Consider the following 10,506-nt stretch of genomic DNA (forward strand, 5'->3'; position numbering starts at 1 on the left):
TACTACTATATTAATAGTCTGTTGTTGTATATATATATATATATATATATATATATATATTAGGCTTAGCTATTGTGACAATGATACTAACCCCATCGACATTACGAAAAATAAGAAAAGGACAAAATCTTTTTTCTTTCTTTTTGAATAACGAAAGGCTATATTTCAATGAACTACACTGATCATTGTTTGTTTTTATTTGGTGTAATAGGTAGAACCAACCAGTAGGAAGATGACAACCGAGCTAGTTTGGAAACACAAAAGAAATACCCTATTAGTTGTGAGAACTTTCTAAGACATTTTCTGATCACTGCTGGTTACGAATGCTGTCAGCAAGAGATGTTTTTGTTGGCGTCATGCCCACCGGCACCGATCTGTGAAGCAGAAGTACAAATACTCCTTCTATACGGTTCAAAGATTTAAGATGTTATCGTTATTCTTGTGCTGGCAGTAACTCTGGAAGACGTAATACGTATTTAGCCGTCTTATAACTTATTCATGGAAGTTTAGAACAACATCTTATTTAAAGCAACTATGTTTTATAATGATTAGGTAAATCTCAAAATTATTTATCGCCACACTTTTCAACCGTCTGTGAGAACGAGAATATACCATGTATGGAATTAATATCAAACATTAACTGTAGAAAAATTGTCTGAAACAATATGTTTGCTCTTTCACAATATTTTTTTCTTTATGGTGCAAAATATACAAATAATTGACTACAAAAGCTGTTGTAATTTTTTCTAGTATAATATATTATTCTTACTTTCAATTTCTTGAAGCTGGATCGGATAAAAACAATGGATCGGATAAGACATTATTTTGCCTTATGGCTGTTCCTGACAGCAATCCTCTTCTTTACGCGATCACACCTTGCGGCTAAGAGCTCTCATCTAAGAGATGCGGTTCGTCGTCAGAAACTTGATGACTTAAGCCTAGCACACTTCGATGCTGATGTGCTTCGTCTTCTACAAAAAGAAGATTACGTGTCTGCCGTTTTACATTATATAGAGCTAATGCGTAACCGTAGCGCATCTCATAATTGCAGTACAACGTCGCTGAAAACTCATTTTAAATACCCTTTGTCAAATCATTCATATAAACCTTTTGAAAAACAAGCCCGTGCTGCACTGAAGACATCCAACATTTTAAATAATCTCTTCATAAAGGCTTCCAATGAAACAGAGGTTTTATATAATGAAGCATTTTACTATTCGCTTGTTACAGTCAACGTTGAAAGCGATGTTGTTATAATAGGAAGTACCATCGCTTTTAAGAAAGATGCGTTCATTTCTCGGAACAAGTCATCTTTAACTTTCTTTGCTCCGTACGCATTTCGACAAAACGATCATGTAGCCACCAAGGACTTATCCAAAAGTTACAAGATATCCTATGACACTGAAGGATCGGTAGGAAACGAATGGTTTTGGGTTCATTCTGAAAAAAATATTTCGCAGTTTCTGTTGCAAAAGTATGGTCCTGAGTTTTCACAGTATTATAGTGGCCTTCTCGATGGTAACAAAGATTTGTTAGTCGGGATCGAAGATGGACAGTGGACATCTCCATACTTCGATTGTGGAGGTGAAAATACATGGATTATATCATTCTCGGCTCCTTTCTTCGGTCGTCAGGAAGACGATCTTATTTTCAAGTAAGTAAAATACATTTGTATGATTCAACTATCAGTGTTTATTTCTTTTTATATTTTGCATTAAATATTTTCTGAAAAAAAAACGGAACTTCGCTTCTTAGGAGACTTAATTTCTTATTAATTTGTTTTATAATTCTTATTAATTTGTTTTATAATTAATACAAGTTCATTGAGTAGCTACAGAAATAACTAAGAACATTAAATATCGACAAAAGATTGCCTACTTTGTGTTATGAACTGGTTTACAGTCAGTGAAACTAAGTTTGTTTCATATTAATCTCTTGATTAATGAAATTACAAATATAAATCTTACTCCGAGTTGCACAAAAGTCAAACGTCGGTAAAATAGCTGTTCATTTTCTACTACTTGTTCTTCACGTGATCTTATGCAGTAGTGTATCATTACGTAGTGTGCAGGAATACGAGATTTTTACTTTTGCAATGAAAATCTGTACAATAAGAATTTTACTGCTAGTGTGAAATTAATATAGCAGTAAATAAACACAATATTTATTAATGAGATTATCGCCGCTATGATTTTTGTTTTTTAACTTGGCTTGCAATACACCATACAGGTAAACAATTAGTTTAAAATATTTTAGATTAAGTTTGGAAGTGAAGACAGAACTTTAATAAGAATAACACAAACAAGATATACTTAAACAAAGGCTCGACTCAAGCTCAGCCTCCTGAATTTTAATTTTGAAACGTGAGTAGTTTAATATGTGTTCCAAGAGAATGCTGACGTTAAGCACGAGGGATAAGATAATACGTAACAACGAACTTGTATAAATATTCGTAAGATGTTTTCTTCCCTAACGAACAAAGCTAAAACTCATCAAACAAACTCTATAACAAAACCACAACAGCGTAGAAAGCTCTTCATTAGAAACTTTATACAGGAATTGTAAAATAAAAATACTTTATTAATAATTGCGTTTTTGTTAGAGACATCCCTAAAATTTTCATACAGTTATAATGGAACGAGTTAAATAGAATTTGAGTAAATAACTGTGAAGAATCTGGACATTTTGTTCATATTTCAGTCGCATTTGTGTTATCTATATTATCACACGTTTCAGAAGAACAAGGATTTTACTGTCAAACTAAAGTAGAAAGACGTAGTTTTGGGACCTTCAAATAGAATAATTCCGTCGAAAATCGATTCGATTGTCTATTCTTCTAGGTAGGTGGGTAATAGTAAACTCACTAATAAAATTAGTACCTTTAATTTACGGCAGTTTTCATGCCCTTCACTTGAATTTTTATTATTCTATCATTTTCACGCACGCAATTTAAGCTACGTTTTTTTGTAGGCATTATGTGTTAGATCAATAAATCCTGATCTATTTGAAAAAATTACTCATGTAGACGTAACTTTATTTAATAAAACTACACGTAAAGTAAACAATAAAATAATGTAATGGTATGTATATAAATACAATAGTACTGTCCATGTAACTACTTCGCATGGTGTGGATGGATCTTCACCAAAATTTGGCATGAATGTTCGTTGGGTCCATGAGGAGATACATGCAAGCTTGCGTTTTTTTACAAGTACATATAAGGGAAGCAGCTTTTCACCTCCTAAGATAACCTTTCATTTATCATGAATTTACATAACTTCCGTCCAGCGGACGCATACTCTAGCTAATATACAGAGTATGAAACAGTTATGAGCGTTCAGTGTATGACACGGTTTTACGAGTTCAAATAAAAAAAAAACACAGAAAAAACGAATAATAAAACCTTTAGTAAAGAAAAAAAGTACCCAAAAAGTGTTTATAGCAGTCTGTGAAATGAACCGCAGCTAAATTATTACAAAATAAAGTGAATGTAAAGTTGTAATGAAGGCAGACTTAGTTGAATATGAAGAAACGCGTGAATGGGTGTTCACAGAGAGATAAGCATATGGTTTTGAACTGCGCATGCGTATTTTAGACCTAAATGAGTCGAGAACGACATAGCAATTGTATTTAATGTACTGTTCATATTTTAAAAGGAAATTACATGTGTTAAATGTTTTTAGTGTGAAATACTTTACAAATAAAAAATTGAAATCGAAGCCAGTTGTTACGTGATGATAACGACATTATACTATCGTGTAGCAAAATGGTTGAATTAAAAAGTTTGACTAAGCCAAAAACAGGTAAGATGATCCTAAATGGAAAATCCAATATACAAACCGGACTCCTCGGACAAAGTCCTTTCTAACGATATGAGAATTGTTGCTTTTGGTCAAGAAATTTAAGAGAAAAGTTACGGCCAGACAAAAGCAAGCGTATCATTCATTTAGATTCGCTATGGCCCATCTTATATGTTTAGTTGTTTGTCATAAGAACGTTAGGCCTCAGCATATGTAGAGAAGATGTGAAAGTTAACTGTGTCATTCCAGTCGTTACTGGACTCTGATAGTTTAGCCCGAAGAGCAAATTGAAGTCTATGTCAACACTTTACTTCGTCTGCCGAGAAAGACATTTCAAACGAAACGGTTCCTATTTTTAGACGTATTATTATTATTATACTTCACTATCTTTTGTCTCTTGCTGTTGAAGTCTCTCACAAGGAATAGATTTTTTTCTGGATTTCTGTAGCTTCAGTTGTTTCTATAAATTTCCTAAGAATCTTTTAATGAAACACCAGGAGTTTACCTTGGTAGCATCAAACTTTAACGGTCTACAAAGTTTTACCTGTTCATATAAAATAGTTTCTATGGTTGGTTTATCCATCTACTATATTCCAACATTTTTTTGACAACTACCACGTAGAAGCTTAATTTTAAAAGTCCCTAAAACCATTTGTTCTCCTTTTGGTTATAGGAATGTGTTTTGTTTTTGCTTTTAAGTTTAGAACTTTGATATGAAACATAAAGTGTTTTTCTCCAACCATTTCTTTTTTTAATCCCAGTAAAATGAGTTTTCCTTCGTCTCATCTTCCATTTTTGTCGCCAATGAGTTATACAAATGATTGATCGATCTAATCCCTTACATGATTTATTTTGTCTTCAACTAACTACTAATTGTCCTGCTGTTATACCTCACCATTTATCGTAAGTTATTCTCTTATATGGGTTTAAGTTATTTTGTAAATGTATGTGGTTTATGATTAATTTAGAGTAATACCTAAGCCTGAATAATGCTATTATAATCTGAATAATAGAAAAAGCTTTGGAAAGAAGGTTAAGTCTTATAAAAAGTTGCTTCCAAGTTCTTTTTTGTTGTTGTTACTGTACTAGTATTTCTTTTACACGTTCTTATTTTTTCGCTTTCCGAAAAATCGATAAAATGAATTTTGTAAGGACTGCTATTACTAAGTTTCTTTTCCACTTTTCATTGATTTAATACGAACTTCTTGGTTATTCTTATTTTCATAAGTCTTTTCCTTTGTCACTTATAATTTTATACTTTGTTCCACAATTCTGCAACCCTGTTTAGTTTTTTCAGTAATGTTTCTACCAGTTATCGACGAGTTTCTATGTACCCTACCTGAATGTATAATAACTGAGTTTACTGAATTTAACACAAACCAAGAATTTATTGGGAAACTTTTTCTATTCAGATGATTTTATACATGTTTTTGGTTACTTGGCTTAACTGGTTTTTGTTTTGTTTTTTTTAGTTCTCACTTCCGTTTTCTGTAATGTTCACGTCATTTGTTTGTACATTCTTTCTAAAGCCTACATCTTAACTGATTCTTTTTTTGTAGTCAGATAAGGCTGTTACACGTCTTTTGTTATTTAATTTTAAAGTCTGTTTCTTCCTTTACTTGTTCCACGTTAGAGTGTTATCTTCCTTACCTTGTTTTAGTTTAAACGAGTGCGAAAGAAGGTAAATCATTTACTCTGAGCTCCATGGTAGTAGTGATTGGATAATTTCTAAGTGCCACTTTCACAAATCTAAAAGCCCCGTTGTTTCAGCTTGAAAATAAAACACTTTAGTGCAATATAATAACACAAACACCAGAAGAAGATTTCAAGTGAAAATCATCTCTCAGCTTATGGTCAGCGTTTCTGTTAAACAGAAACAGAACTTACAGTATAAACAAATTTAGATAGCTACAGTGGACAATTACCGAGGCAAATATGACCAAAAAAAACTTAGTTAGAATCATATTTAATCCCAAGGATCATCCAAACTTTCCAGAAACCAAATTACCAGGCACGTTACTTTTATAGAAAAAAGAAACCAGAGTTTCTAACTTCTCTATATTTTTTATATTGCCTGCATACTAGACATTTCAATGTGACTCACTCAACAGATTTCTACAGTAAACATACCAACGTGCATGGATGAAAGAGTTTTATGCTTACATTTAGGAATTTTAGGAAATAATTCATAGGAACGAGATTCGCAAGTTCAAGAGTGGACACATCTTGTTCACGTAAAACGTCTAATCAAGCACAGGCGCTTTTACTGGGATTTTGAAACGTATTACTTGAATAAATCCAAATAAACCTATATACACTTTCTACGTTATGAAGGAGTTATAGCCATGATATATTTTCGTATCACAGACTTTCCTTCTTTTGGGGAGGGAGAGAACTAAGAATGAAAAGGATTTGTAAAATGTGTGAAAGTTAATGAATTTGTTTTCATTTAGGTCATAGTAACCCACTCTGATGATGTAAAAGTATTTAGGTTGGCCTTAAACGAGAACTCTTCTAATGTGACAGCTGGAAAAACTATAATAGGTCAGAATAGAGGAACCTTGGAACCAAAGCAGTTAGTAAAGGAAGGTGTGTGTGTATTTGTGAAGATGTAAAAAAAAAATGTTTAAAGAGGAAATTTTAAAAGTAACATAGGAGCTAAAAATTGGCTGCGAAGCACGTAAGGTAAAGAAAGAATGTGAATAAGTATTAGAATATATGGTTAATTAGAATGAAGTAGAATCCAATAATATATAAAAAAAATTCAACTTGCAATAATAATAAATGATCAAAAATATAGATTCAGCAAAAACACAGGTATTTTATGTGGAAATAAGTATGCGGGTAAAATAAACTATTTTTCACCTGGTCGAAGATTACTTACTCCATAATCCATGATAACCTCACAGAGACGAACAGTAGTAAAAGTGGCCATCTAATAGGCTTCTTCCACCTCTATATCTGAATCAGTTCTGAACCTAAACCTACGAAAACCATCCTCAGGTTGGTTGAAATCCTGGACAACAGAAAAGTCTTTTTTAGTGATGACAGAAGATACGTGGTTATTGAAACGCACTATAAGTGTGTTTGAAATTACGCTCAAAGCTACACAATAGACAATCTGAGCTTTGCCCAACACGGGTATCGAAACTTGATTGTTAGCGTTGTAAGTCCGCAGACATACCTCTGAGCCACTGAGAGGGGGCACACTATACGAGTTTTTTGAGTTTGTCTGGCGCTGGTGGTTACATTTTTTTACACTTTATAAAATATGTTATTTTGGTTGTTTGCAAATTATTTCAAATGGGTTTTGACAGTATCTTTCGGAGAGAAATTCAATACTTTTCATGAAACTTGCGGATCTAACTAAGATGTTGGCAACCATCCTGTGTGTGGTGGAGTGTAATTAGCGTTAGATCAAACAGGATATCTTTGATATTTTTTGTCCTATCGGAAAGAAAACAACCGGAAAAGGCAACCATCCTGTGTGTGGTGGAGTGTAATTAGCGTTAGATCACACAGGATATCTTTGATATTTTTTGTCCTATCGGAAAGAAAACAACCGGAAAAGTTGTTTTAATCAGCGAGTTCGACGAGATCGAAATTGATTTTGAGATATGTGAGGTGTTTTTAATCTAAAATAACAATCAGAAACAAGACATTTCTGTTTTATTCTTTGTTACTGATGATGAGTTAAGAACATATTTTTGGCTGAGTGTTTCAGTTTTCTAACATCTTTTTATCATGTAAGTTGATATTCCGTTTAGTAGGGAAGATGATGTGGTCTGTCAACTGGTTTTTTGTATAAGTCAATGTGTAGAAAACCGTATTATAAAGAAACATAGCCATCGAGAAAGCCGATCTGGATAGGGGATTAATCCAGAGAAAAGTTTAATAGTTTTATAGAAGAAGTTAACACGTGAAGAGAACTTTGATGTATAACTTTCTACCGGCTGTTCAAATTTATAACTCTAACCAATATAGTTTTTCCACGTGTGAGGTATTTCATCGTTCAAATACAGTTTAGTTAGGATTCAGCGACTTTCTTGTATTTGCATTTAGTAAATAAAGTAAGTTTAACTCGAGAAAAGGAAGGTCTCTTTGATGCTTGTTTTTAGTACTGAAGTACATGAAGCTTCAATAAATTGTCATGTCGTATCTATAAACTTGTATTCCAGAAGAACATATGTACTTAGTAAATTATTATTATATATATACATGATATAATTTTTAACACACGTCGTGAATCATCTGTCAATGGGAAAGAAACAGTTGAAAATCTGGTATTGAACAGATTGTTCAACAGAGTAATACAGAGTATAGACTGTAATAGTTTAAGCAGTCGGTCAGTCCGGATTAGTCGTAATTGTAGAGCTGCATATGGAAAACAAGTTCTAAGTGAAGCTAACGAAGCAAATTTTGATGCTGTTTTCTTATTGATAAAGTATTATATCACTATCCATTCGTGCTGGTTTATCACAATAAAGAATCATTGTTGATAAAGTATTATATTATTATCCATTCGTGCTGGATTATCACAATAAAGAATCATTGTTGATAAAGTATTGTATCACTATTCATTCGTGCTGGTTTATCATGATAAAGAATCATTGTTGATAAAGTATTGTATCACTATTCATTCGTGCTGGTTTAATCATGATAAAGAATCATTGTTGATAAAGTATTGTATCACTGTTCATTCATGCTGAGGTATTATAATGATGGAGAATTTTTATCTTATAATTACAAATCAAATATTAGATTATTATTTGTTTTTGTTGTTTTTTTTTTTTTCTGATTACTGGCTGTGGCTATTACCTGATTTATGGTTGATGCACCGGCTGAGAGAAAGGTATATCTAAATTTTTTCAAGACTTTTGATGAAGATATTTATATATTATTTCAAGGCTTTCCAGTTTTTTACACATTTACGAACGATGTGAAAGATGATTCCAGTCTTGTATTCATTTCTCAATTAATGACTCTCGTCTGTATTCAAGACACCAAAATAGTATGTGTCTCATTTTCATCGACATTTCAATCTTATTGAATGGTAATAACAGATTCTCTGCGACAACTGGCTTCATGAAATAGGTACATGTCACAATTCATACACTGAATATGTTTGTAAACTATCAATAACTTCTGATCAAAGTAAACTATACACATAGATCACAACTCAAAGTTAACCTAGTAATGAATATAACTAATTTAATGTAGTGGTATGCCTAGTAGCATTCAAGTTAATAGAATAAAAACTTATAATGATTAGATCGTTTTGATTCATCACTTGGGTACCTTTGTTGTTACGACCTGACATGACCACGTGGTTAGGGCGTTCGACTCGTAATCTGCGGGTCGTAGGTTCGAATCCCCCTCCCACCAAACACCTAACGACCTGGCATGACCAGGTGGTTAGGGCGTTCGACTCGTAATCTGTGGGTCGTAGGTTCGAATCCCCCTCCCACCAAACATGCTCGTCCCTTCAGCTGTAGGAGCGTTATAATGCTAAGGTCAGTCCTACTATTTGTTGGTAAAAGAGTAGTCCAAGAACTAGTTGTGGGTGATGACAACTATCTGTCTTCCCTCTAGTCTTTCACTGCCAAATTAGGGACGGCTAGTGCAGATAGCCCTCGTGTAGCTTTGCACAAAATTCAAACCCTCGCTGTTAACTATATTTTTGGCCATAATCCTAAAATTATCTCACGAGATACGACCAGCTTAGGAGATTTAGGTTAGTTCTAAGTACAAATAATACTTAATAATCACAAAATGATAATAATAATAAATGAACTATAATGAATGTACGGTTTATTTGTTTTGTTTGTTTTAGAGCAAAGCCACATTGGACTATCTGATGTGTCCATCGCGGGGACTCGAGCCCCAGGTGTAAGATCGTGAGCTTACCGCAATAGGGGTCAATAAATATATATAGAAAAGAAATTCACGAATGATTGAAAATAAATATACATACACATATCAAAAAATTAATTAACACTGTTAATGAAACTAACGTCAAATAAAATAACATTATAAAATACAAATTCAAGAAAAACAAGTTAATTGCTTCATGCATTAACACCGATTATCTGGATCTTCAAAAGCGTGGCACAACCATACGCAAAATTGTGTATATTCATAGCTAAACATCATCTGGTGATCAATGAAAACCCGTTAAATGGTTTCTATATTTTAACTTTAGAGTAGCTTAAATATTTCAGGTAAATTACTAAGGCACATGTTACACCTAACAATAAAATCACGTAGCAGTGTGTTATTTAGCTCCATTGATATCCAGTAGATAAGCTTTCGGAGAGGTAATGCAGAGAATAAATCGAACACGGACAGCAGAAGAGAAAAAAAACAAAAAACACAAGCAAATTTACAAATAATGCAATATATATGTTCACAATAATCGTATTTAAGTAAGTTCTTACATACACAAGCTGGCTTACTATTGTCATTCGGTTCTTGCACACACTAGCTGGCTTACTATTATCATTCGGTTCTTACACACACTAGCTGGCTTACTATTGTCATTCGGTTCTTTCTCACACTAGCTGGCGTATTATTGTCATTCGGTTCTTACACACAATAGCTGGCTTACTATTGTCATTCGGTTCTTGCACACACTAGCTGGCTTACTATTGTCATTCGGTTCTTTCACACACTAGCTGGCTTACTATTGTCATTCGGTTCTTTCACA

At 33.2% G+C, this 10,506-nt stretch overlaps 1 protein-coding gene across 1 annotated transcript in view; it reads left to right on the top strand.

Annotated features, from left to right (window-relative positions):
- Positions 1-215: 215 nt before the first annotated feature.
- Positions 216-10,506, top strand: part of LOC106466716 (probable G-protein coupled receptor 158) — a 170,627-nt gene continuing 160,336 nt past the window's right edge. The window contains exon 1 of the mRNA XM_022394801.1: positions 216-1,654. Within this exon, the coding sequence (XP_022250509.1) occupies positions 804-1,654 (851 nt within the window). The 5' untranslated portion in view covers positions 216-803. The remainder of the gene's footprint in view (positions 1,655-10,506) is intronic.

The sequence above is a fragment of the Limulus polyphemus genome, unplaced genomic scaffold (assembly GCF_000517525.1).
Source record: "Limulus polyphemus unplaced genomic scaffold, Limulus_polyphemus-2.1.2 Scaffold2357, whole genome shotgun sequence".
NCBI lineage: Eukaryota > Metazoa > Arthropoda > Merostomata > Xiphosura > Limulidae > Limulus > Limulus polyphemus.